Source organism: Podarcis tiliguerta, assembly GCF_965153285.1.
Source record: "Podarcis tiliguerta genome assembly, chromosome: 1".
In the NCBI taxonomy this organism is placed as follows: Eukaryota; Metazoa; Chordata; class Lepidosauria; order Squamata; family Lacertidae; genus Podarcis; species Podarcis tiliguerta.
Genome location: NC_139534.1, coordinates 125,673,730 through 125,700,632, shown reverse-complemented (window position 1 = coordinate 125,700,632; position 26,903 = coordinate 125,673,730). Strand labels below are relative to the sequence as shown.

The window sequence follows — 26,903 nt, the reverse complement described above, 5'->3', positions numbered from 1 at the left end:
AAACCCAAAAGTAACCCGTTCTGGTACTTCCGGGTTTTGGCAGGTCCGAAACCCCAAAAAACACAACCTGAAACATCTGTAACCTGAGGAATGACTGTACAGTGGTACCTTGGGTTACATACGCTTCAGGTTACAGACTCCGCTAACCCAGGAATAGTACCTCGGGTTAAGAACTTTGCTTCAGAATGAGAACAGAAGTTGTGCTCCAGCGGTGCGGCGGCAGCAGGAGACACCATTAGCTAAAGTGGTGCTTCAGCTTAAGAATAGTTTCAGGTTAAGAACGGACCTCCAGAACAAATTAAGTTCTTAACCCGAGGTACCACTGTATAGGGAAGTTTCTAATGTCTGATGTTTTATTCTGCTTTTCTATTTGTTGGAAGCTGCCCAGAGTGGCTGGGGCAACCTAGTCAGATGGAGGGGGTATAATAATAATAATAATAATAATAATAATAATAATAATACTAATAATGCCCCACCCATCTGACTGGGTCACCCCAGCCACTCTGGGCAGCTTCCAACATATATAAAAACAGAGTAAAACATTGAACATTAATAAATTTCTCTATACAGGACTGCTTTCAGATGTCTCCTAAAGGTTGTTGTTGTTGCTATGGAATGCATTTGGACTACTACTAATATTTATCTAGCACCACCAATATGCATAGTGGCAAAGCCATAGCTCAATGGTACATCATCTGCTTTGAATGCCCAAGGCCTTGGGTTCAATTCCTGGCACCTCCAGGAAAGATGCCAGGGCCAGGAGGCACTTTATGCTCACCCACACTTCCATTTGCCCTGCAGTTTCTTCCGTTGGGTCCATGACTTCTTGGCAGGGGTTCTAGAAGACTTTCTTTTGCCCCACTGCCTTCCCCGGAAAGACCCGAGGTTTACCGCTGTATCGGAACGAAAGTCAATCTGCAGAAAACCCAATTGACATTTGCTCTGATTCAGCCGTAAACAGTGGGTGGGACAGAAAGAAAACCCTCTTGGGTGAGCCCTTCCTGTCTGAAACCTTGGAAATTCTCTGCCAGTCAGTGTAGGTTGATGGGCCCATCGTCTGACCTTATATATAAAGGTAAAGGTACCCCTGCCCGTACGGGCCAGTCTTGACAGACTCTAGGGTTGTGCGCCCATCTCACTCAAAGAGGCCAAGGGCCAGGGGTACCTTATATATAAGGCAGCTGCAAACCCCACGTGCTCAGCCCCCGAGAATGTGGTGTCCATCACTTCAATTCATGCAATTACAGTGGTGCCTCGCAAGACGGAAAACCCGCTAGACGAAAGGGTTTTCCGTTTTGGAGGTGCTTCGCAAAACGAATTTGCTATGGGCTTGCTTCGTAAGACGAAAATGTCTTGCGAGTTCCTGTGGGTTTTTTCCCCTCCCCCCCTTTTTCCCAAGCCGCTAAGACGCTTAACAGCTGATCCGCTAAGCCGCTTATCAGCTGATCCGCTAAGCCCCCTAAGCCGCTAATAGCGCTAAGCCGCTAAGCCGCTAATGGGCTTGCTTCGCAAGACGAAAAAAACCGCAAGACGAAGAGACTCGCGGAACGGATTCTTTTCGTCTTGCAAGGCACCACTGTACTCTTACACAGGCATAGGCAAACTCGGCCCTCCAGATGTTTCGAGACTACAATTCCCACCATCCCAGACCACTGGTCCTGCTAGCTAGGGATGATGGGAGTTGTAGTCCCAAAACATCTGGAGGGCCGAGTTTGCCTGCTCTTACAGAACACGTTTGCCTGCCAGAATCCTTTTCCAGATAAGGATGTTGTAGCAATCGCTATGAAGGGGATTGGGAAATGAGGACTTTCAAGCCTTTATAAAATTCTGCAGCTGCAGATACTTCTCTCCCCTCCACATGCTTGACAGCTATTATTGAAATACGTCATTTGCAGTTTTTTTAAATAAAAAAATCAACATAAAATCTTTCCGGCAGATTCAGATTACCAAGCAAAAGTATGGTCTGCTGTACATAATGCTAAGCCCATGGTTATCATTAACCAAAGTTAACAAACCACAGTTAAAACGGCGGCACTTGGCAGATGGCTACTTAGAATTTGGTTTGTTCCCTCCAAACCGGGAATATCTGCTTTTCCCTAGTGGCTCTGTAGGTTTGAGTCATTGATGGCTCCTTAGCCATAGTTAAGGCAGTTGATAGTCTAGCACCCCCTAGTGACTGGAAATTCTGCCCCCTCTGAATGCCACCATGGTAGCAAGATGGCTGATCAGATATCTTTATGTCCTTCTGTCCTCAGCTCTTCCTCTTCCTCCTCTTCCTTCTAAGTTGATAGATTTTTTTTCTTGTACCTGCAGCACCCGGAAGCAGTCTGATATGTTTCAGATCCACTCTGTTTCATTCCAGTTCAATCTGTTATTCGGGTTTGAATATGCCCTGTTAAATCTTAAGTTCTGTTTCCACCTCATTGACAATAACAGGGAATCTAAAACAGCTGCAATGTCTTCCTTTATTACTTAAGTGGATGAAATTTGCAGGCAAAGGAGCACCTGCCATTTTGTGTGTGTCAGATCCACCCAGAGGTCTTTGTGCAGGAAAATATATACCCTCCCTAACTTTTTTTAGTGCCTACCACAGTTGATGAACATTGCGGGCCTGGTTGCCCTTTCTGAGGGGATGAAGCCTACAAACAGTTTTGAAAGATGAGTGTAGCAGTTCTCCTTACAATTTCAAAGTGGGAAAATAGAGATCCACGTTTCCTCCTCTCTCTTTTTTTGCAAGGGGACATGGGGCCTCCCACCTGTCAGAATTTCTCTGTGGCTTTTCAAGTCTTCCTGTGCTTCCCCTGTAAAACCAGTGTCAGAGATTAAAAAGAGGAACACGGGGAGACTTGCAAAGCACTCTTGGAAGCAGCCTCCACCCCTTCCTTTAAAGGAGCCTGTTTCAAAGGGCGCTTTTGGCTTTGCTTGCAAAATATGCCTCTTTTTCTCCTTTTCCCTTCATTTGAAGGAGGAGGAGATTTCTCCAGTCCTCTGCCTTTGCTTGAGATTAGGAAATTAGAAGGTAAGGAGGAGATATGCAAAGACCTTTGCAAGTCTCCCCCTTCCCTTCCGTTTTAAATCCTCACCCTCTCACGGATCTGCTCCCATCTCTCAGCTGTGCTCATCAGCCAATGAGCAGAGATTAAATCCTGCTGCCTAGGCTGCTGGATTTTCTTCCCACAATTCGTTATGAATTATAAGATGCAGAGGTAAGGGAGCTGGGCATGTTTAGCCTGGAGAAGAGGAGGTTAAGGGGTGATATGATAGCCATGTTCAAATATATGAAGGGATGTCACATGGAGGAGGGAGAAAGGTTGTTTTCTGCTGCTCCAGAGAAGCGGACACGGAGCAATGGATCCAAACTACAAGAAAGAAGATTCCACCTAAACATTAGGAAGAACTTCCTGACAGTAAGAGCTGTTCGACAGTGGAAGTTGCTGCCAAGGAGTGTGGTGGAGTCTCCTTCTTTGGAGGTCTTTAAGCAGAGGCTTGACAACCATATGTCAGGAGTGCTTTGATGGTGTTTCCTGCTTGGCAGGGGGTTGGACTCGATGGCCCTTGTGGTCTCTTCCAACTCTATGATTCTATGATTCTATGAGGTAGATGTGTGCGTGTGTTTAACCAGCTTAATTGTACTCAAATCGTACAATAAGTAAAGGTAAAGGTACCCCTGCCCGTACGGGCCAGTCTTGACAGACTCTAGGGTTGTGCGCCCATCTCACTTAAGAGGCCAGGGGCCAGCGCTGTCCGCAGACACTTCCGGGTCACGTGGCCAGCGTGACATCGCTGCTCTGGCGAGCCAGCACAGCACACGGAACACCGTTTACCTTCCCGCTGGTAAGCGGTCCCTATTTATCTACTTGCACCCGGGGGTGCTTTCGAACTGCTAGGTTGGCAGGCGCTGGGACCGAGCAACGGGAGCGCACCCCGCCGCAGGGATTTGAACCGCCGACCTGACGATCGGCAAGCCCTAGGTGCTGAGGTTTTACCCACAGCGCCACCCGCGTCCCCAAATCGTACAATACTTGTCTGTTTATTTATTGCTATATATCCCACCTTTTCCTCCAAGGAGCTTGGTAGCATACACAGTCCTTCCCCTCCTCATCTGATCCCCACAACACCCCTGTAAAGTAGGTCAGGCTGAGAGGCTGTACTGGCCTAAGACCCAGTGAGCTTCATGACCGAGCGGGGATTTGAATGCAGATGGTGCTGTGGTCTAAACCACAGAGCCTAGGGCTTGCCGATCAGAAGGTCGGCAGTTCAAATCCCCGCGACGGGGTGAGCTCCCATTGCTCGGTCCCAGCTCCTTCCCACCTAGCAGTTCAAAAGCACGTCAAAGTGCAAGTAGATAAGTAGGTACTGCTGCGGCGGGAAGGTAAACAGCATTTCTGTGAGCTACTCTGGTTAGCCGGAAGCGGCTTAGTCATGCTGGCCACATGACCCGGAAGCTGTCTGCGGACAAACGCCGGCTCCCTCGGCCAGTAAAGCGAGATGAGCGCCGCAACCCCAGAGTCGTCCGTGACTGGACTTAACGGTCAGGGGTCCCTTTACCTTTTACCTCCCAGGTCCCAATCCAACGTTCTAACAACTACACCACACTACTTTACCACCCAGCCTTTTTTAAAGAAAGAAAGGTTTGCTGTAGGTTTAACTGCTGTGTACAGTCCTGGCTTGTAAACTAGGATTCAACTGTGGGTTGCAGTCTTGATTTGTAAGTAGCGCTTAAACCAGTTCCCTGGTTTGGATGTCGCCGGAATCTGCAATTTTAACAAACCAAGAAGATGAGCCACGGGGAGAGCCCTGAAGCTTGTCACTTGTTCCATCACCAGCACACAATGGTGTGTTGGGCTAAACAAGAAGCAGCGAAGTTGGATTTCATTCAGCCTCCTCTGAGTAGCTTGTCTGGCTGCATTGTGGGGCTGAGATAAAAGGCTGCCTCTGCTATTCTTATATTCTAAAAATATTCCCGGTATCTTAAAACTCCATTCAAACACCCACTTATTTGGATTTTTAAATTTTTTATTTTAAAAGAACCCTTCGCTTTTGATGGTGGAACCACAAAAACCATTTCAGGGCCATTCCCGTAATTGCTTGCTTTGTTCGATGGATATTGCTTTTCCTCTTATTTGCTTATTTTTTCCTTCCACCACACGTATATAAATTCAGTTGTTGTATTGGGAGTGGATTGCAGTGAAGGACGTATTCAGCTAAATCTAATGCTGATGACATCTTTCCGCCGGGCTCAAACGAAGAACATTGTTTGAGCTCGGAAGAGAGTTGTTCAGTCTGCACAGCCTTGGAAAATGAATGGGTTCAGCAACCATTTCTAAGGAGCAGAATTATGAAACAGGATGGGAAGAATGCCAAGCATTATGGTGCTCCAATCAGAAGAGGCAGGTACATTAGGCACAGGTTGGCTATTTGCAGTTTAGTAGTGCTGCAGAGAGCTTGCTGGGAGACCATGCATTAAAAAGGGACTCAAAAATAACTTAAACAAGGTTTTAATAACAAAACAAAAACTCCTTTTACACTAAAGATAACAACAACAAACCAGACCCAACCACCAACCCATCCCCCAGGGTAATGGAAGAGCTAGGTGCTGCTCCTTATATACTATACCCAATTGCTGACACCACTTGATTAACACAACTCAGCAGCACCTGCTATGTTTCACAGCAGTAAGACTGGGTCTTGTTATTTGCCCTGGCCCTTAAAGACATACACAACTTGTGAAATAATAATGAACCTTCACATTTTAAAGTGACCATTCAACAGTCTGTTCCTTACATCGCAGGTAACTCTGGCCAGAAGGAAGGAGCTGCTCACAGCCAAAACCCAAATTCCTTAAGCCAATGAGTTACGTCGCTTTCAAACGTGGCAAAATATTCACCTCCCCCCCCCCATGTGATGGGGAATCATGGGGATTTAGAGGGAGTAAGAAGAGTCCTGCTGGATGAGACCAAAGGTCTCTCTCCCCATCCCCCACCCCACCCCTGCAGGTCAACACAGACTGGTGGGCCAGACAAGGGCCCTGCTAAAGTCCTTTGTCAGTGCTCCCCAAGTGCCTGGGAAAATGCTTGGTCTTGGGCCCTTGGGGTACTGCAGAAAAAGGGGTTTGGCCACCCCCGTGTTTTATGCTTGAAGAGTTTATACAGTGGTGCCTTGCAAGACGAAAAGAATCCGTTCCGCGAGTCTCTTCGTCTAGCGGTTTTTTCGTCTTGCGAAGCAACCCTATTAGCGGATTAGCGCTTATTAGCGGCTATTAAAGGCTTAAGGGATTAGCGGATTAGCTGCTAAAAGGCTATTAGCAGCTTAGTGCCTTAGAAAAAGGGGGTGGGGAGCGAAAAAAAATCGCAAGACATTTTCGTCTTGCAAAGCAAGCCCATAGAGAAATTCGTCCTGTGAAGCGCATTGAAAAACGGAAAACCCTTTCGTCTAGCGGGTTTTCCGTCTTGCAAGGCATTCGTCTTGCGGGGCACCACTGTACCCTTTAACATTCATCCGATGAAAATAGGGACATTTTTTCTTCTTCTTTTTGTATACAGTGGTACCTCGGGTTACATACGCTTCAGGTTACATACGCTTCAGGTTACAGACTCTGCTAACCCAGAAATAGTACCTCGGGCTAAGAACTTTGCTTCAGGATGAGAACAGAAATCTTGCTCCGGCGGCGTGGCAGCAGCAGGAGGCCCCACTAGCTAAAGTGGTCTTAAGGTTAAGAACAGTTTCAGGTTAAGAACGGACCTCTGGAATGAATTAAGTACTTAACACGAGGTACCACTGTAATTTTTATTAAATTTTCTGTTTTGCATTTCAGAATATTCATTTCAACAACCTTAAAATATCAATGACTTCCCTTCTTCTCTTTCCATGGTTCATTTTGTATAACATAAATCCCTGCATACAGTCATACCTTGGAAGTTGAGCACCTTGCGAGTCGAACGTTTCGGCTCCTGAACGCTGCAAACCCGGAAGTGAGTGTTCTGGTTTGCAAACGTTCTTTTGGAACCAGAACGTCCAACACAGATTGCACGGGTTCCGATTGGCTGCAGAATCCTCGGTGCTGGACCTTAGTGTCCAGGCTGAACGATGGGGGTGGAGATGCTCCTTCAGGTATACTGGACCGAAGCCATTTAGGGCTTTAAAGGTCAGCACCAACACTTTGAATTGTGCTCGGAAACGTACTGGGAGCCAATGTAGGTCTTTCAGGACCAGTGTTATGTGGTCTCGGAGGCCGCTCCCAGTCACCAATCTAGCTGCTGCATTCTGGATTAGTTGCAGTTCTCCAGGTCACCTTCAAAGGTAGCCCCATGTAGAGCGCATTGCAGTAGTCCAAGTGAGAGATAACCAGAGCATGCGCCACTCTGGCAAGACAGTCAGCGGGCAGGTAGGGTCTCAGCACTGTGTGCCAGATGGAGCTGGTAAACAGCTGCCCTGGACACAGAATTGACCTGCGCCTCCATGGACAGCTGTGGGTCCAAAATGACTCCCAGGCTGCGCACCTGGTCCTTCAGGGGCACAGTTACCTCATTCAGGACCAGGGAGAGGCCATGGGATGCTCCCTCACTGCCACAGCTGCTTGGGGCAGGTGCCAGCTCACCCACCTCCCCGAGCTCTGTGGCTGTGGCACTGGCAGGGGAATTAGGGACATTCTGTGATGAAATCAGAAGCCAGGATGGCTTTTGTAATTCCAGGGCTGTTCCTGGAAAATAGGGACACTTGGAAGGTGTGAGAGCTCTGAGCTTGCAAAACCCTTAGTGCGTCCCTTCCCAAACATCCGACCGCCAGCTGGCAATCAAGGCAACGTGCAAACAATTAAAACAGCGATCAGCAGCAGGAAAACATCAAGATGATTCTAAACAAATCAAGGTTAAAAAGCATCAGTGGAAACAAAAGCCGTTAAGCTTGGGTCGGCTTGCTCTAGTCCTTGAATGTCCTGTTCTTTTCAGCGCGTGCTCATGTTTAAATAGAAAGGAGGGGTCTCTATAGCAACTCTTTCTAGTCTGAGATTAAAGAGCACCTTCGAAGAGGAAACACATGCACCCAGGAAGCTGAACACCTGACTGTCTGTCTGTCTCTCTCTCTCTTCCCTCCCACCCTGGTTTTGTTTCATCAAAATAAATGTTCTGCAAAAAGGCAGAAGGGTTTGCCTGCAAGACCCACTGGAAAATACAAAAAAACTGTGGCTCGATTTTACATTTAGCGAGAAGATGCTCATGTGCAACTCAGAGGTGAGGAGGTGGAAAAAGTTGGTGGCCCCACTCTCTACAAGATTCCATGGGGACCCAGGCACTCATCCAGGGTCTGTGTTCCTTTGGAGAATTAAGACATGGGAGAGACTGTCATCGCTTTAAGAAATATGGTTCATTCACCTATTGACACCTTCAGTCTGCGTGGAGGGAGTCCAGATCTTACAGCATGGTCATTTCAAGATGGGCTTGTACCCCACAGCAGTGCAGTCCTGGGGTCCACGGTATCTCTCCCAGCCAGCCTTCAGCCAACCTGCCCAAGATGGATCCCAGTCTCTCCTCCCCTTCTTCTTCCCAGCACACCTTGCTAAAAAACCCCTCTCTTTTCCTGTCACCCCAGGACAATGAGGGAGGACAGTTCTCTTGCATTGCCAATGGCCCTCTATTTTTTCTTGATGGCCTTAGCTTGACCGGGTCATTTTGCATAGGCTAGCTGAGGAATTCCTCTGCAGTTTTTATTTCTCCCTTCATGCCACAAATAATCAAAACCCTACCATTTATTAATTTCTAGGGTTTAGGGAGTTATTGTCCCCCCCCCCCCCAAAGAATCTACAACAGTATTTATGCTTTGGCTTTGTTAGCCTGAAGGCGTACGAAAGATGTTTGCAGCACAGTTGGCTAGGAATTAGGCCAGCCTCCCACACTGTAATTTTCATGGCACAATACACTTCTGTATTGTACAAATGTGTTGAAGGAGAAATTATCGCAGGTTGAAGCACCTGCAGAAGGCCATGGGTTCAAGGTGCCAGAAAAAGCTCAACAATATTTATGCTACTTTTTTTTTGCAGTAGTAGTGATGGCTTTCAGGGTTTAGCCTGTTTTAAGCTGGGAACTCATGATTCCCTCATGTTATGCCTCAATGCTTTCTCCAGATTCCTGCATTTTCTTCCCTCCAGCCCCTAAACAGGGGTTTTTCCATCAGTCCCATTCTCCTTGTTCCTTCCGTTCTTCAGCTGCCATCACCATCCACCCCAATTCCTCCCAAGCTCTTTCTTCCTCTATCTGTTCCTCCCTGCTTCTCAGACCACTGTGTGACTATCGATGGCTACTGTTTGCCTCTGAATTGGCTCCTTCATGTCAAGTACTTAAAGAAATGGGAGTGCCTGATCACCTTACCTGTCTCCTGAGAAATCTCTATGTGGGACAAGAAGCTACAGTTAGAACTGTATATGGAACAACTGATTGGTTCAAAATTGGGAAAGGAGTACGACAAGGCTGTATATTGTCTCCCTGCTTATTTAACTTATATCTAGAATTCATCATGCAAAAGGCTGGACTGGATGAATCCCAAGCCGGAATTAAGATTGCCGGAAGAAATATCAACAAGCTCAGATATGCAGATGTCACAACCTTGATGGCAGAAAGTGAGGAGGAATTAAAGAACCTTTTAATGAGGGTGAAAGAGGAGAGTGCAAAATATGGTCTGAAGCTCAACATCAAAAAAACTAAGATCATGGCTTCTGGTCCCATCACCTCCTGGCAAATAGAAGGGGAAGAAATGGAGGTAGTGAGAGATTTTACTTTCTTGGGCTCCATGATCACTGCAGATGGTGACAGCAGTCACGAAATTAAAAGACGCCTGCTCCTTAGGAGAAAGGCGATGGCAAACCTAGACAGCATCTTAAAAAGCAGAGACATCACCTTGCCAAGAAAGGCCTGTATAGTTAAAGCTATGGTTTTCCCAGTAGTGATGTATGGAGAATTGATGCTTTTGAATTCTAGTGCTGGAGGAGACTCTTGAGAGTCCCATGGACTGCAAGAAGATCCAACCTCTCCATTCTGAAGGAAATCAGCCCTGAGTGCTCACTGGAAGGACAGATCCTGAAGCTGGGACTCCAATACTTTGGCCACCTCATGAGAAGAGAAGACTCCCTGGAAAAGTCCCTGATGTTGGGAAAGATGGAGGGCACAAGGAGAAGGGGACGACAGAGGACGAGATGGTGGGACAGTGTTCTTGAAGCTACCAGCATGACTTTGACCGAACTGCGGGAGGCAGTGGTAGACAGGAGTGCCTGGCGTGTTCTGGTCCATGGGGTCATGAAGAGTCGGACACGACTAAATGGCTAAACAACAAATCAGTAATTGGGAATCACAAGGGGAGGGAGCACTGTTGCAATCATCCAGTTCGACTACAATCCTATGACCCATAAAGCCTTCAATGGCTCAGGACTACAATATCTCAAGGACCACCTCTCCATGAGACCAGCCCTTTTCTGCGTGCCTCATATATGAGAGGTCCGGAAAGTGACAACATGATAATGGGCCTTTTCTGCAGTGCCTCCCCATTTGTGGAATGCTCTCCCCAGGGATGCTCGCCAGTCACCTTCATTATACACTTTTAGGTGCCAGGTGAAAACGTTCCTCTTCAACCAGGCCTAATGCCCCTTTGAATGTGTTGTGGCAGGGGTATTATTGGTTGTTGTTATTTTCTTATTTTTATTATGCATTGTGTTTTTTATATTTATATTTTTATTTTGTGAACCACCCTAATATCTATGGATGAAAGGCAGTCTACACCAGGGGTAGGCAAACTAAGGCCCGGGGGCTGGATGCGGCCCAGTTGCCTTCTAAATCCAGCCCGCTGGCGGTCCGGGAATCAGCGTGTTTTTACATGAGTAGATTGTGTCCTTGTATTTAAAATGCATCTCTGGGTTATTTGTGGGGCATAGGAATTCATTCATTATTATTTTTCCCCAAAATATAGTCCGGCCCACCACATGGTCTGAGGGATGGTGGACTGGTTGCTGACCTCTGGACTACACATTTTAATAATAATAATAATAATAATAATAATAATAATAGTTATTTTCAGCCGGAACTCACCGAAGCTCAGTTCTGACACCTCTCAGGCGGGTGCCATTACCATTATAAGACAACAAGGGAGACATTATTTGAGTGTTCCAGCACCCTTTTTTCTATAAAAATAGCACTGATAATAGTAATGATTTGGCTCCTTTGCGTTTCCCTGACCTCCCACTGGCCTCTGTCCCAACACCTAACGCCGAGAGAAGAGACTATATCCCTGGTCTAAGATCCTGCATTCTCTTGGCTTCTTGGCCTGCAGTCTGACAAAATTCCAGAATCATGGAGCCACAGCAATTCCTATTGCCATGCAGCTTGCCTCCGAATATTCGTTCACAACAAAGCAAGGCAAAGTGCTGTTGCCATTGCAAAGTGTAAATTGCAGCGAGGCTTACAAAGAACCACAGAGCACAAAAATAACTGTTATTATATTGAAGAACCCTCTAAGCAGCTGACAGCAGGCAGGCTTAAAGTCCTGTATCAAATATCTTCCTTGGCTGATAGCAGCTTGAAAATGCATTAAGGCCCTGGCTGCAGTTTTTCGCAGCTGGGAGGACTTCGGAGCTGTTTACCCCTCCAAAGAAATGACTTGATCCCAGAATTTTAATACCACCACAAGGGTCCAGACTTCCAGGCTGGAATCCCAAGAGGCGAAAGTACTGTTGTTGCACTCGAGTCGTGTTTGCAAGCTTTTCGTGGAGGTCTAGTTGCAGACCCTCCAAGTGTCTCTATTTTCCAGGGATAGTCCCGGATTTACAGAAGTAGTCCCGGTTTCTGATCTGATCCTGGAATGTCCTGCTTTTCCTTAGAATGTCCCAGAGTGGCTGGGGCAACCCAGTCAGATTGGTGGGGTTCAAACAAACAAACAAACAAACAAACAAACAATAATTGAAATTGTCACTTTGCATTTCTTAGTGCAGAAAGTATTGATCTGATGTGTAGAGATCTTTCTTATATTACTTAATTCAAGAGGGTTCTGGAAGCTTCTCTGTGCGAAGGAAACAAGCAGAAGGTTCGTGATGTTTGGGTTATTCCTTCCGAGAAGCTGGTTTAAACTAGTTCTCTTATCTCTTCTGTCAAGGTCAGGCTGTCTATAAAAGTAAGGCCGGAAGGAGCCTGGTTTTCACTTTTCTCTTTCTATCTCTTTTTCCTTCTGGTGTGGTGTTCTGTACATAGTACGCTTAGTGTTAAGGTTTAGTTAAGTTATTGTAAGGTGAGGTTAAGTTATTGTAAATTTAAGTTAAGTCTGCTGCAACTGGATTTTTTATGGACAGGGCCAATCCTGATTGTATTGGATTTGTGACCATTATGCTCATTTGCCTTCAGTAGCAGTAAAGCTCTATATTAATTGGCTCTGGTCTATTTTGGGGGAATCCTGCAACATGTTTAAGTTTTTACTCTTCTAACTATCCATTGGAATCTACTCTGGATCAATACTGAGTAGAATTCCATGGCAGAAATGTTGGACGGTATACTAGGATGTCCCTATTTTCATCAGAGAAACGTTGGAGGGTATGGAGTTATGAGACCCTTGAGCTAAGGAGACTATACAACCTTTAGGAGACATCTGAAGGCAGCTCTGTATAGGGAAGTTTATTAATGTTCAATGTTTTATTACGTTTTTATATATATGTTGGAAGCTGCCCAGAGTGGCTGGGGCAACACAGACAGATGGGCAGGAGGTTGTTGTTGTTGTTGTTGTTGTTATTGCAACAGGACGTCCCTATTTTCATCAGAGAAATGATGGATGGTACAGTCATACCTCAGGATGAATACACTTCAGCTTAAATATTTTCGGGTTGCGCTCCGCGGCGACCCGGAAGTAACGGAACACGTTACTTCCAGGTTTCGCTGCTTGCGCAGATGCTCAAAATGACGTCACGTGCATGCACGGAAGTGGCAAAATGTGACCCGCGCGGACGCAGGTTGCATTCACTTCAGGATGCGAATGGGGCTCTGGAACGGATCCCGTTCGCATCCAGAGGTACCACTGTATATAGTTGGCCACAGTGCGAACTGCAGAACTTTTCTTACGTTATTTCTTTTAAACCAAAATTTCCAGCTTGATGTTTTATTCTATTTAATATTCCATTGGGAGCTGCCCAGAGTGGCTGGGGAAACCCCAGCCAGATTGGTGGGGTATAAATAATAAATTATTATAATATTAAGGTAAAGGTAAAGGGACCCCTGACCATTAGGTCCAGTTGTGACCGACTCTGGGGTTGCGCGCTCATCTCGCTATACTGGCCGAGGGAGCCGGCGTACAGCTTCCAGGTCATGTGGCCAGCATGACTAAGCCACTTCTGGCGAACCAGAGCAGCGCACGGAAACGCCGTTTACCTTCCCGCTGGAGGGGTACCTATTTATGTACTTGCACTTGACGTGCTTTCAAACTGCTAGGTTGGCAGGAGCAGGGACCGAGGAACAGGAGCTCACCCCATTGTGGGGATTTGAACCGCCGACCTTCTGATCAGCAAGTCCTAGGCTATGTGGTTTAACCCACAGCGCCACTTGCATCCCTATTATAATATTAATATTACTTATATTTTTAACCCACATTACACATCTCCTCCGCAGGATCACGAAGGAGCGAGTGCCCTTCCGGCTCTGCCAAGCAGCCGTGTGCCAATTTCCAAGTGCGGCGACCTGGACGTCCTCTTTGAGTACAAGCCCTCGAGCCAAAAGCTGCTGGTGACGGTTCTGGAGGCGAAGGAGATTCCCGACAAGGACCGCAGCGGAGTCAGCGCCTGGCAGGTGCACGTGGTCCTGATGCCCAGCAAGAAGCAGAGAGGGAAGACGAGCGTCCAGAGAGGCCCCAGCCCCGGGTTCAAGGACAAGGTGACCTTCAGCAAGTTGGCGCCGGAGGAGCTGAGCAGCTACGCCCTCCGGTTCCGCCTCTACTCCGTGCGCAAAATGATCAAGGAGAGGATGATGGGGGAGCACCTGTTTTATCTCAGCCACCTGAACCAGGAAGGGGAAATGAAGGTCACGCTAGTCCTGGAGCCAAGGAGCAACTTGTGTGTAAGTTTTTAGGCTGGAAGAAGCCACCTAACAATGTCCCCTCCCCCATAAATTTTATTGAGACTTTTCTTTTATGTTGTTGTTGTTTAGTCGCTTAGCCATATCCGACTCTTCGTGACCCCATGGACCAGAGCACGCCAGGCATGCCTGTCTTCCACTGCCACCCGCAGTTTGGTCAAACTCATACTGGTAGCTTCAAGAACACTGTCCAACCATCTCGTCCTCTGCCGTCCCCTTCTCCTTGTGCCCTCCATCTTTCCCAACATCAGGGTCTTTTCCAGGGAGTCTTCTCTTCTCATGATCTGTCCTTCCAGTGAGCACTCAGGGCTGATTTCCTTCAGAATGGACTGCACAGAGACTCTGCAACTATGAGTTCCAACGGAAGGCGAGAAGTTGGGCAGGGGCTCTGGATTACAGTGTTGCACAGGGCGCCACTTAAATTTGAGGTGCCAAGGCTTCTCTGGCACAGAAACGCCTCTTGCACTCCTGGTTTCAGGGATAGCCTCCAGAAGCCTCCTGAGCGCAGCGAGAGTGCTCCTGTTGTGCTCTGGAGGCTTCGCGTTGCTTTTGCTGAAACCAGGAGAGCAAGAGGAGATCCGCTGCGCAGCTTTCCCTCTCTGCGCAGTGCCCCTTCAGCGAAGCAGGAGGAGAAATGGCTCCGTTTCTCCTGCTGCTTTGCCGAAGGGGCACTGTGCAGAGAGGGAGAGAACATTTTTTTTCTTGTTCTCCTCCTCTAAAACTGGGTGCGTCTTATGCTCGGGTGTGTCTTATAGAGCGAAAAATATGGTATTTATTTATTACACACTCATTCACTCACTCACTCTAGTTTTCTGTTTTACAATTTAAAGTACTCATTTTTACATCCTTAAGATATGAATGACTTCCCTTCTTCTCTTTCCATGGTTCATTTTACATATCATAAATCCCTGCATATTTTACAGAAACTAAATCATTCAGCATTCCATTATTACATCCACCAAAACTTATTTACACTGCTGAATTTATCTTAACGCTGCCAACGTTTTCAGCTGTACGCAGTTCTTTCCCATAGATTCAGTAAACATTTTCCAATCTTCACTAAAAGTATGTTCTTCTTGTCCTCTTATTCTGTATGTTCAGTCTGCAAGCCGCACATATTCCATCAGTTTAAGTTGCCATTCTTCTTTGGCTGGGACCTTGCTCGTTTTCCATTTTTGGGCTAACGAAACATGGACCACAGTAGTGGCATACGTAAATAACCTTTTCTGACACCTACGAATTTCAGTCTGAATTATCTCCAACAGAAAGGACTCTGGTTTTGGGGGGGAAAGTACTATTAAACATTTTTTTCAATTCATTATGGATCGTTTCCCAATACTCTTTTACAAGTCCACCACATATGAAAGAACTTTCCCTCCTCCTCTTGGTTAACGCTTACTCTCTGCTCTCCATCCCCAACAGAGCGGAAGCTCCCAGATGAGTCTCTCGGCCATCTCTCACAGCGACAGTGCTTCTTCGACCCAGTCCCTGTCACACGGAGGGGTTCCAGAACTGCTGGTGGGCCTATCCTACAATGCCACGACGGGGCGGCTGTCTGTCGAAATGATCAAAGGCAGCCACTTCCGGAACCTGGCTATTAACAGGCCGCCTGGTATGTAAAAGCGTTTTGTTTTGTTTTTGTAGCCAGCATGCAAAATCTCCTAGCTTAGCAGATGTGGCTGGGCTTGAATTCAGAAGCTTGTGATCAGGCGCAGAGGGGCTGTGATCTAGTTGCCTGTTATGTACTGAGTTGAATAGGATCCAAAATGCAGCAGTCTGATTGGCCCTAGAACAATAGGATTCAGAATGCAGCAGTCTGATTGGTCCTAGAACAATAGATTCCAGAATGCAGCAGTCTGATTGGTCCGCAGGAGCCACCCAATCCAGCTCCAGGTGGAAGGGAATCCGCAACCTGATTGGCCTACAGGAGAATCCCAGAATTAGCCAATCACATGGGGCCCATTGTGTAAATAATGTATATAAAGCAGACATTTTGGGGTAACTTCCATTCCTCCTCACCACTATGAGCTGAATAAAGAGCATGAAATCCACTCTCGACTCCCGAGTATATTTCATTGACCATGGCATTTCATATAGAAAGAAGGGGTATAAAAAAAGCTGGAGATATTTCTCCAGACAGTGGAAGGCAATTTCAAAGAGAGATTGGGGCTTGAGGGCGTGTTCACACATCCCCACTTGCACCTAGAAATGTCTAAGGATTCAGATTTAAACAGAAACAGGCTGCAAATAACATGTTTTTCCCATGTCTGGGACAGAAATCAATACAGCAAATACAACCGGCATTCCACGGCGGCCGTCAGTCTGCAAACAATACGTAACTAATTACGCCACTACACCCTCAATTTGAATTGCATTTCCAATGCGTTGAAATGAACGGGGTGGAATAATGTTTTGAGGACGTGACTTTGCCAATTGTGAAAGTCACAAAGTTTTGCCACAAAGGACAGCGAGGCAAATAACAGAGTTTTGGGCGGAAGACGAACTGCAGCGGAATGGAAACAGCGGGACAGAAAACAACGCCTTCTCGTGCAGGTTTATTGTGTTGCCTGAAAAAAAAATACTTGTTTTATTGAAGGCAGCAACACCTGTTTGATTGGAGGCAGCAACAGGGCAAAATAAATAGGTGTCACTCATGGGAAACGATGCTTCCTAGAGCATTGCATAAGACGCTGCTTTTCAGAGACGGTTTCCTGGTGACATAGGAGGAGCGTAGCAAACAAGGGCGGGTTGTCCTGCCGCAACGCTGATAGTGAAATGATTTAACAACTCTCGTCAGCTGAGCTTTGGCCTCCGCCCTGCAAAGCAAATTCCATTTCCTCCATTTATTTTATGGTTTGTTTGGTTTTTGCTTGGGCCGATCACATCCTGTAGGAGTCGAAAGCATCAGCAGCACTTGGAGACGTCTTTTTGTGTCTCATTAACAAGCCGTGGGGGCTTAGCGCTGAGCCCAGTCAGTGGTTCCTGCTGGTGAGAATTGAGCTTCATCGTGCTGACTTGCAGAACTTCTGACTGCAGCTTTCAAGGCCCCCTGTTCCTTGGGAAGCACCATTAATTGTGTTCATTATCCATATGGCTGAATCATAGAACTATGGAGTTGGAAGTGACCCTGAGGGTCATCTAGTCCAACCCCCTGCAATGCAGGTATCTCAACTGAAGCATCCATGGCAGTTGGCCATCCAAGCTCTGCTTAAAAACCTCCAAGGAAGGAGAGCCCACCACCTCTCGCGGGAGACTGTTCCACTGCTGAACGGGTCTTACTGTCAGAAAGTTCTTCCTGTGTTTAGTCAGAATCCCCTTGTGACGATCACACAGGGTCCCCGGACGTTTCTGTCAGCATCGCCCTTGAGCCAGCGTTACTAACTGGACTCATCCACTTCAGCCCCGACTGGGCTAGGTGAGCTGGGTAGCACTTCCAGAGACCACCTTCTGCACAGGAACAGGTCAAAGTGCTGTGGACTCACAGCTTAGAGTTGTGAGCACCGGATTCACTCCAACAAGACAGTCGTCGTACAGCAGAGTACAGCAGAGTCTAGCAGAGTATATAAACAACTCGGAGAGCAGCTCTGTAGAATATCTTCTTTATTCTATCTGCAACTATTATACAACTACATACAGAGCTAAATGAGCCTAAGGATAAATGAATGCTAAACCGCACTGAGTGCCTGCAGCTGCTCTTAGCAGCAACCTTATCTAAACACACAATCTCTAACACTCAGTCTCTCCGACACACTGACTGACTGACTGACCGACTCACTGACTCTTTGATGTGGTGCTGGAGCAGAATAAGTAGAGAGCAGAACACGCCTTCTCCTCTCTGCAGAATCAGCAGACTCCTCAGGAGATTCTTGGATATGGGAGGGGTGAAATCTCCTCAGTTTCACCATCTATTGATCCCTGTGCCACCACTTTATTTCTTGCTGCCACCACCCAGGCCCTCCCTACCTGGTACAATACTGAGTCCAGTCAGGGTTAAATTGGAACATAAACTTCTGTTTCTTTATTGCAGTTTAACAAGCGTGTGGTTTCATAAACGGTATCGGTCCATTACAGTCATGGGGTGCCTATCCAGACCTATAACTTCCGCTACCTGCTCTCACTCACTAAACCACCTCTCAGATATTTACTTGTCTTCCTAGCCCTAACAGTTCCTGACTTATTTCGCTACACTAACTCAGACTCTATTCTCTATACTGCCCACAGACTCTATTCACTCCCACTCCAACCAATCTCCCAACGAACCGCCCAGAGCTGGTTTTATAGTTCCTCTGACTCCACCCCCCTGGGTTCCGATTGGGTAACCTGTCTAACTATTTCACCTCCAGCACTCTCATATGTTAACGTCACACCTCTTTCTTGCAACTTGAAGCCATGGGTTCGAGTCCATGGGTTCGAGTCCTACAGTCTATGTATTCCCCAAGTTACGCAGCAAGCCATTATTCTGCAGTGTCTCCAGCAAAAAAGCTTCTAGCTACAATAGCTACGTGCTCCCTCCACAGGGCAGGAGAAAACCAGTTCGCTCCATCTTCCATGTGACAGCCCTTGAGATATATTGAGATGGATTTCATATCCCCTCTCGGTCTCCTCTTTTCCAAGCTAAGCTCCCTCAACCATTCCCAGACCCTTGATCATCTTGGCCACCTCCTATGCATTTTCATAGAGTTGGGCAGCAAATTATTTTCCATGTTCTTGTTTTTCTTCTGATCTGAAATGGGAACAGTATGTACATATTTTAAATGAACAAGTAATCTGAGGGTGAAGGACAGCGCAGGTACCCGTTTATTATTGTAATTGTTTTGTATCCCAAATTTGCCTCCAAGGATGTCAAGGTGCCGTAAATGCTTCCCCTCCCCCCATTTGATCCCCACAACAACCCTGTGAGGTAGGTTAGGCTGAGAAACAATGACCAGCCCAAGGCCACTCAATGAGCTTTATGGCAGCAATGACAACAACAACAACAACAACAATAATAATAATTTTATACCCCGCCCATCTGGTTTCCCCAGCAACTCTGGGCGGCTCCCAACAGAATATTAAAAACACAATAAAACATCAAACATTAAAAAACTCCCTAAACAGGGCTGCCCTCAGATGTCTTCTAAAAGTCAGATACAGTGGTACCTCTGGTTGTGAACGGGATCCGTTCCGGAGGCCCGTTCGCAACATGAAAAGCCCGCTACCTGAAGCGCTGTATCTGTGCAGGTGCGTAGTGTGATTTGGCGCTTGTGTGCACACGCGAAGCGTGATTTAGCGCTACTGCACATGCGCAAGCAGAGAAACCCTTTCTGGTACTTCCGGGTCGCCGCAGGACGCAACCTGAAAAAACGTAACATGAAGCAAACGTAACATGAGGTATGACTATAGTTGTTTATTTTCTGGACATCTGGTGGAAGGGCATTCCAGAGGGAGGGTGCCACTACCGAGAAGGCCCTCTGCCTGATTCCCTGTAACTTGGCTTCTCGCAGTGAGGGAACCGCCAGAAGGCCCTCGGCACTGGACCTCAGTGTCCAGGCAGAACGATGGGGGTGGAGACGCTCCTTCAGGTATACTGGGCCCTTGAGGCCGTTTAAAGCTTTCAAGGTCAGCACCAACACTTTGAATTGTGCTCAGAAACATACTGGGAGCCAATGTAAGTCTTTAAGGACCAGTGTTATATGGTCTTGGCGGCCACTAAGTGGGGATTTCAACCCTGATCTCCCAGGTCCGTGTTTGACACTAGAGGACTGAAACAGCCAGATAAGTAGCAAGGACTGGTGTGTGATAGTGTGTGCAGTGATGGGGTCCAACCCTTGTATCTTAAAGGGGGCACACTGAGCGCATCTTTCCAGGGAAGAGTTAACCTGATAACTCTTCCGCCAGGAAAAAAGCTACAATAAATAAAATACTAAAAGAGAACTGTAAAAGAGATCGCTCTCTCATTCCCCAAATCGCTTTGTTTCTTGTCTGCCGTACTTTTCGCTCTATAAGACGCACCAGACCACAAGACGCACCTAGTTTTTGGAGGAGGAAAACAAGAAAAAAAACATTCTGAATCTCAGAAGCCAGAACAGCAAGAGGGATCGCTGTGCAGTGAAAGCAGCGATCCCTCTTGCTGTTCTGGCTTCTGGGATAGCTGCGCAGCCTGCATTCGCTCCATAACACACACACACATTTCCCCTTACTTTTTAGGAGGGAAAAAGTGAGTCTTATAGAGCAAAAAAAAACGGTACTTAGATTTTTACGTCACTGAAAAAAGCACACCCAACCACTTAGGTTTACATAAAATAGTAAAAGATATTCATTTAAAAAGCAATAAAAGCAGACTTTTTAAAAGCTTCTGAATAAAAAATATTACAATATTCAAACAAACATACGTAATAGAATTACATGTCTGGGGGAGGCCCGCCTGTATGTTTCCCAAATGCACACTCAGGTACACTGATGTGTTCATCCTAGAACTTGTAGCAAAATGTCTGAAGGCTGTTCATTCAAAACATGCACAGAAAAACAGACGCACAAACACTGATGATAGCAGCAGTGACAGAAGAGGCAGGTGCCTAGAGAGGAACTCCTTGCTTCTGAGCCGTATACAAGTGTTTTCACGCCAGAAGCGAGACATTGCACCTTGTTTCTCAGGCGCAGAGGTGTGGAAAAGAGCGCGTCACAAAGAGAAAGGAGCGGGATGCTCTCAGGGGAAGATTGAGTGTTTTTACATGAGTAGAATGCGTGCTTTTAGTGTATTTTTCATCTTTGTTGGAAGCCGCCCAGAGTGGCTGGGGAAACCCAGCCAGATGGGCGGGGTACAAATAATAAATTATTATTATTATTATTATTATTATTATTATTATTATTATTATAAAACATATCTTGGGGTTATTTGTGGGGCATAGGAATTCGTTCGTATTTTTTCCCAAACTATAGTCCGGCCCCCCACAAGGTCTGAGGGACGGTGGACCGCCCTCTGCTGAAGAAGGTAAATAGTAAATTGAAGGAGTTAATTTTACTAGAAAGATGATTTTTGAGAGCTGTTACAATTGAAATTCAGTTAGGGGGGATTCGAGGACATCGGTTAACAATGAAAGATAAATTGGGTTTAACAAGTAATATGTGTTTATATTTTTGTTTCTTTTTAGTACTGTAATGTGTTTTCTTTTGTGTGTTTTTTATGTTATATTTGTTATAAATGTGGAAAAGCAATAAAACATTTTTTTTGGGAAAAAGGTTGCTGACCCCTGCAATAACCTGTCCCTTCCCCCTTTCTTTGCATGTCCATTTTTGTCCTGCAGACACTTACGGAAAGCTCTGCCTCCTCAACTCCGTCGGCCAGGAGATGTCCCGCTGCAAGACGTCCCTCCGCCGAGGGCAGCCGAATCCCGTCTACAAAGAGACTTTCGTCTTCCAGGTTGCCTTGTTCCAGCTCTCGGACGTCACGCTGATGATCTCCGTCTACAACCGCCGCAGCATCAAGCGCAAGGAGATGATTGGCTGGCTCTCCATGGGGCAGAACAGTAGCGGGGAGGAAGAGCTGAGCCACTGGCAGGAGATGAAGGAATGTAAGGCTCAGCAGGTGTGCCGGTGGCACACTCTCCTGGAATCCTAAGGGGAAGGGCCTCCGAGGTCCCGGCATGGCGGTTGTCTCCTCCCGAGGCCCAGAGGGGTAGGCCAACCCTCCCCGGCGTCCCAAACATGAAGGACTGCCAAGTTCCTGTTATGAACTGGACTTCTGATGATTTTTACTAGTTGTATTTGCACTCTTCCCTTCCACAAAAGATCTCTCAAAACGACCGCCATTGGCAAAGGCAGAGCAGGATTGGCACTCGGATCCGGCCCCTCAGAGAAGTAGGCCAGGGCTGATGAACCTTTTCTGCTCCCGGGGCCTCATTCTGCTCTCGGCAACCTCCCGAGGGCCACATGCGACTGTTGAGGCAAATTTGGAGGGTGGGGGCAATGGGAGGCGAACGTTACATTTGTCCAGTAGGCTGAGTTTCTAGACACTCACAGCACACAGTCCTTGTCCACACCAGCAAGAGACGTTTTTAGGGTTGAAAGGATGCATTCCGGCCAGGGTGTTGAGTTTTGAGGACCAGATTGCAAGGCCTGAGATTCCCCGCTTCCAAACGAGGCTTTCTTTGTCTTTGGCGATGCCATCATGTAGCCAAATCTGATTGGTTGGCCAGTGGAAGAGGGGCAGTAAACAGCAGCAAGTTGTCATGCAAGAAGTATGCTTCAAGGGTACAGTTTTTCTCTTCAAAACCCTCCCATCCCCTTTTTCCATGCCAAAAATAATGCTTGCTGGGGAACATTTGGCTCAACTCCAATTTGCTTATACGATGGCAGCCGCTGAGATGACGTTCGGAAGAGGCTGCTTGGCAAAGAATGGAAAGAATGAATGGTTCCGACGGGAATGTTTGGTAGAAGCCATGGAAGGGGGGAGACAGTATCTAGAAGGCTGGCCGTCAGCACTATAGTGTAGGATAGTCGGAGAAACTGGGCGTAAAAGCTGGCCTGACCATGATAGACCCTGCTCAAGTCTTCCTTTTTAATTTCTCAGCCTCCTCCAAGTGTGGTCCTTCCGTTTTCTAAACTGAGCATGGCCTATGTGCTTTTGCTGAGCCACACCTATAACTCAGCCCAAACAGCCACAGTCAATGATCAGAGATGATGGGATGGCAATCCAACGATACTTGGAGGGCCACAAGTGCAGAATTCCTAGTATAAGCCCATGAGGGCTAGAAACTTTGTTTTAACAAGTTGAGGCACAAAGCTGCACACAGAAAAACGTCTGGCAAAGCTTGGCTTGTGCACTCAGAACATAGAGGGTGTGTGGATGGTGCCATTTGTATGGTTTAGCTAATAGATGGTTTCGTTACTGGAGTTCGTTGAATCTGAGTAGAGAGTCAGGAGTTCCCTCTCTGGGAGCAGAGACTGCAAAGATTTTGTCTAGCTTCTAGACTGGTGTGTCCTCTAGACCTCCCACGAGGAAAGGAGAATCATCTGAAAAAAGCGGGCCCTGAATGTGCAGTACATCGGGTCAGAACTCAATAGAATACCAATTAAGTCCCCCGCCCCCAAATAGCTGAAATCAATCCTAGCCTTGGAAAACAGGGCCCAGGAAAAACCAGCACAGACAAAAATGACCTCCTTTAAGCATCACGGACCAGTAAGCGAAGCAAGCTCCTTCAGTGCATGGCCATCTTTTGGGGATGCTTTAGCTAGGATTCCTGCATTGTCGGGGTTGGACTAGATGACCCCTTAGGTCCCTTCTAACCCTTACAATCTGAAATTATGCAGATGATGTCATTGGTCTAGCACTGCATATTACTCATCTATTCTTTTTTTAAAACAACAACAACAACAACCTGGGGTTTTATTTTCTATTCCTGAGACAAAACATCGTTTGCTGCAACTGCCGGCTTGGAAAGGGGTTGAGGGACAACAGTGATTTGAAGCATGCGGACCAACAGATCACCTTTGGGAGATCTGTAGATCCCTGCCCCCACCCTTTAAACTTCCAAGTGCCTATAGGCTGTGCTCAAACTTGGATATGTGCCAAGAATAGCAGTGGATCCAAAATGAGCAAAGAACTCCTCCATCGGTAGTTGGGAAGATGCAAAACCTTTCAACATCTCCCCATCATCCGCAATGTTCAAATAGTTGCGTGAGAATGTGATGCAGCAATTTGATGGATGGCACAATTATAAGGAGGTGTGGCTTGTGTTGTCCGTCTTCAGACCTCTGTGTTTTCTTTCCTTGCCAAATCCACCAGTGGGAATTCCAGAACCAGGGCTGCTTCCCAAATTATTTTTATTGAGAGAGGGGCTTTGGCTGAAATCCATTCCGCAGCTCCTTAATTTCCGAGGCAAAAGGCCCAATTGTTCATTTGCCAGCCTTTGCACACAGAGGTGGGCATTTCTGCGCAAAGGCTGAACACACACTCGTTTGCAGCACAAAAACCTAACTTGTTTCTGAATCCAGAATTGTTCCCACTCGTCCTCAACAGGCTCCTTTCGATGCAGATTGATTCTAGAGCCTGCTATCCACAATGATGAGTGTGATTGCTTGAGAACCAATTGAAAACCCTCTGTTGGGTAGGTTATCCATGCTTTTCCATCCCCGAACCTGCCCCAAGTGAATGAAGAAGGAAGTGGTGCTTACGATCTCGGTGTATGGCTCTCACATATCATTGGGCAGGCTTGGATAGACACACCAACACCCCGAAGGGACTGCCTACATAGAATTTCATCATTTTTTAAACGGACACACTTGCATGGTAATGCAGACTCAATCTGCCACGAGCTTTTCATGTTGAAACCTGTTCCTCCAAAAACGCTGTCCAGAGATCAGGAAAAATATGCAGTAGTTCTAGATTGCGTGTGGAAGAAGAAAACACGCTGCATCAATAGGAGTATAGCATCTAGATCAAGGGAAGTAATAGTGCCACTGTATTCTGCTCTGATCAGATGTCACCTGGAGTACTGTGTCCAGTTCTGGGCACCACAGTTCAAGAAGGACACTGACAAACTGGAACATGTCCAGAGGAGGGCAATCAAAATGGTCAAAGGCCTGGAAATGATGCCTTATGAGGAATGGCTAAGGGAGCTGGGCATGTTTAGCCTGGAGAAGAGGAGGTTAAGGGGTGATATGATAGCCATGTTCAAATATATAAAAGGATGTCACATAGAGGAGGGAGAAAGGTTGTTTTCTGCTGCTCCAGAGAAGCGGACACGGAGCAATGGATCCAAACTACAAGAAAGAAGATTCCACCTAAACATTAGGAAGAACTTCCTGACAGTAAGAGCTGTTCGACAATGGAATTTGCTGCCAAGGAGTGTGGTGGAGTCTCCTTCTTTGGAGGTCTTTAAGCAGAGGCTTGACAACCATATGTCAGGAGTGCTCTGATGGTGTTTCCTGCTTGGCAGGGGGTTGGACTCGATGGCCCTTGTGGTCTCTTCCAACTCTATGATTCTATGAAAACAAGTACTTGATCTCCATTGAGTCTAGAATAAAATGTTGTGTGCGCACAGCCAAAAACGGGCACCTCGTACTCACCAATCTCACCTTGCTTGGGGGGTGTTGCTACACACACAGGTGCTGCATAACTCCTGCCCGCCATGTGTGATGAGTTGCCACTTGCCTGGGGTTGCTTCCAGACAACGTGTTTATTTAGCATTTATCTCGGATATGTTTGGACAGGTTTTCCAGGGAAGAAAAGGAGCATTCATTCTGATTTGCTTGCTGGGAGGTTGGACGTAGTCATCCCAGGAAATGTCACATGTATTTGCAGGCATGTGCAGCCACAAGAAGGGTGCACTGGGCCACTGGGGAGGAGCCCCAAGATCCAGCAAACAGCCTATGAGCCCCATAGCCCTGTCTGATGTGTGGGGTGAGTGCAGCAGGGGGTGGGATTTGGGGTGCTGCTTCCATGTCAGAGGTGGGGAACCTACAGCCCGTGCATTTCAGCCTGCAAGGACATTTTCCCCAAACCATGCCCACCTGCCCTGCACACCTGATGCTGCGTTTGAGATCAGGTTTGGGGGGCAGGGAGAGACCTGGCTGGATTGGCAAGTTCTCTGTGGGGGACACAATCCCTGCAGAAAGCAGCTTGGCCAGCCCTGTGACCAGCAATTGAGAAGGACTGAGCTTAGGGCATCTCAAATTGGCTGGCAGGGCTGGGAGGAGATCACTGGAGCCAGAAATGTTCCGTGCCCTTGTCCTCAGTCAGTAAATGGTTGGCTCTGCAAGAGCGTTCACCCCCAAAGTCCCTTATGCAGCGTGCCTGTCCCTTAAGCATGTCAGTGAAATGGGTGCATGAGCATGGGGTCAACCCTCCATCCAGTCAAAGGAGCCCCTTTTTAGACTTGCTAAATGCAGAAGCACAGTTCATCAGAGTAGCTGATCGGTAAGAATTGGGATCAAAATCTTCAGGATAAATTAAGCACAGTTTATGGGCAATACCTAATTATTATTAATTTTTTTGAAATCTATATAATTGTAGTTTTGTTCTTGCATCAGAATACCCTTGGTTTAAATGTATGCATTGTTTTAGTTTTTACCGATAGAAACGAAATGTACACCTTGACCGTTTTCAGATACTTACTTTTGTGTGAGATCATTCTGAATGTGCAACATTAAACTTGCAAGATTTCTCTTAACTGTCATGTGCAAGTATAGAGTGCTGTCTGCTTTACAGCAAATATATATACACATACACACACACACACACACACATGCACAAAACCGCCCAAAGAGGTGATGGGATGCAGAAGGGATGGATCTTATTGATGCGGAGTTCAGAAACTACTTGCAATTGTTGATCCCAAGCAGCGAAATACCGTATTTTTTGCTCTATAAGACGCATCAGACCACAAGACGCACCTAGTTTTTGGAGGAGGAAAACAAGAAATAAAATATTCTGAATCTCAGAAGCCAGAACAGCAAGAGGGATCGCTGCGCAGTGAAAGCAGCAATCCCTCTTGCTGTTCTGGCTTCTGGGATAGCTGCACAGCCTGCATTCGCTCCATAAGACGCACACACATTTCCCCTTACTTTTTAGGATGGAAAAAGTGAGTCTTATAGAGCAAAAAATACAGTACTTCCCGTCTCCCTTTGCTGTGCAGTGAGAATTTCAAAGCAACAAAGCAAAGTTAAAGAGGCTTGCAGGAGGTGGTTTGTGGGTTTAAGTTGTGGGTTCACAAATGTGGAGGTTGACAGGGCACAGTACCACTCCCAAAGCAATATGAGCACTTTTAAAAAACCAATTCTCTCTCTTTCTCTCTTTTGCCAGCCAAATCCAGATCTGACTGTTCTTATCCACTCTGT

At 46.8% G+C, this 26,903-nt stretch overlaps 1 protein-coding gene and 1 long non-coding RNA gene across 5 annotated transcripts in view; both read left to right on the top strand.

Moving 5' to 3' along the window:
• Nucleotides 1–23,157, top strand: part of SYT16 (synaptotagmin 16) — a 109,011-nt gene extending 85,854 nt beyond the window's left edge. For 2 of the 4 annotated variants that reach the window (XM_083436827.1, XM_083436826.1), the window contains 3 exons: nt 13,626–14,069; nt 15,510–15,699; nt 21,371–23,157. In XM_083436827.1, the coding sequence (XP_083292953.1) occupies nt 13,626–14,069; nt 15,510–15,699; nt 21,371–21,684 (948 nt within the window). In that variant the 3' untranslated portion in view covers nt 21,685–23,157. The remainder of the gene's footprint in view (nt 1–13,625; nt 14,070–15,509; nt 15,700–21,370) is intronic. The other 2 variants (XM_083436825.1, XM_083436828.1) reach the window with 1 other exon arrangement.
• A 1,897-nt stretch (nt 23,158–25,054) lies between these two features.
• On the top strand, nt 25,055–26,236 carry LOC310677819. The gene is made up of 2 exons (XR_014511478.1): nt 25,055–25,098; nt 25,235–26,236. It is a non-coding gene; the product is annotated as an uncharacterized lncRNA (long non-coding RNA).
• The last annotated feature ends 667 nt before the right edge of the window (nt 26,237–26,903 follow it).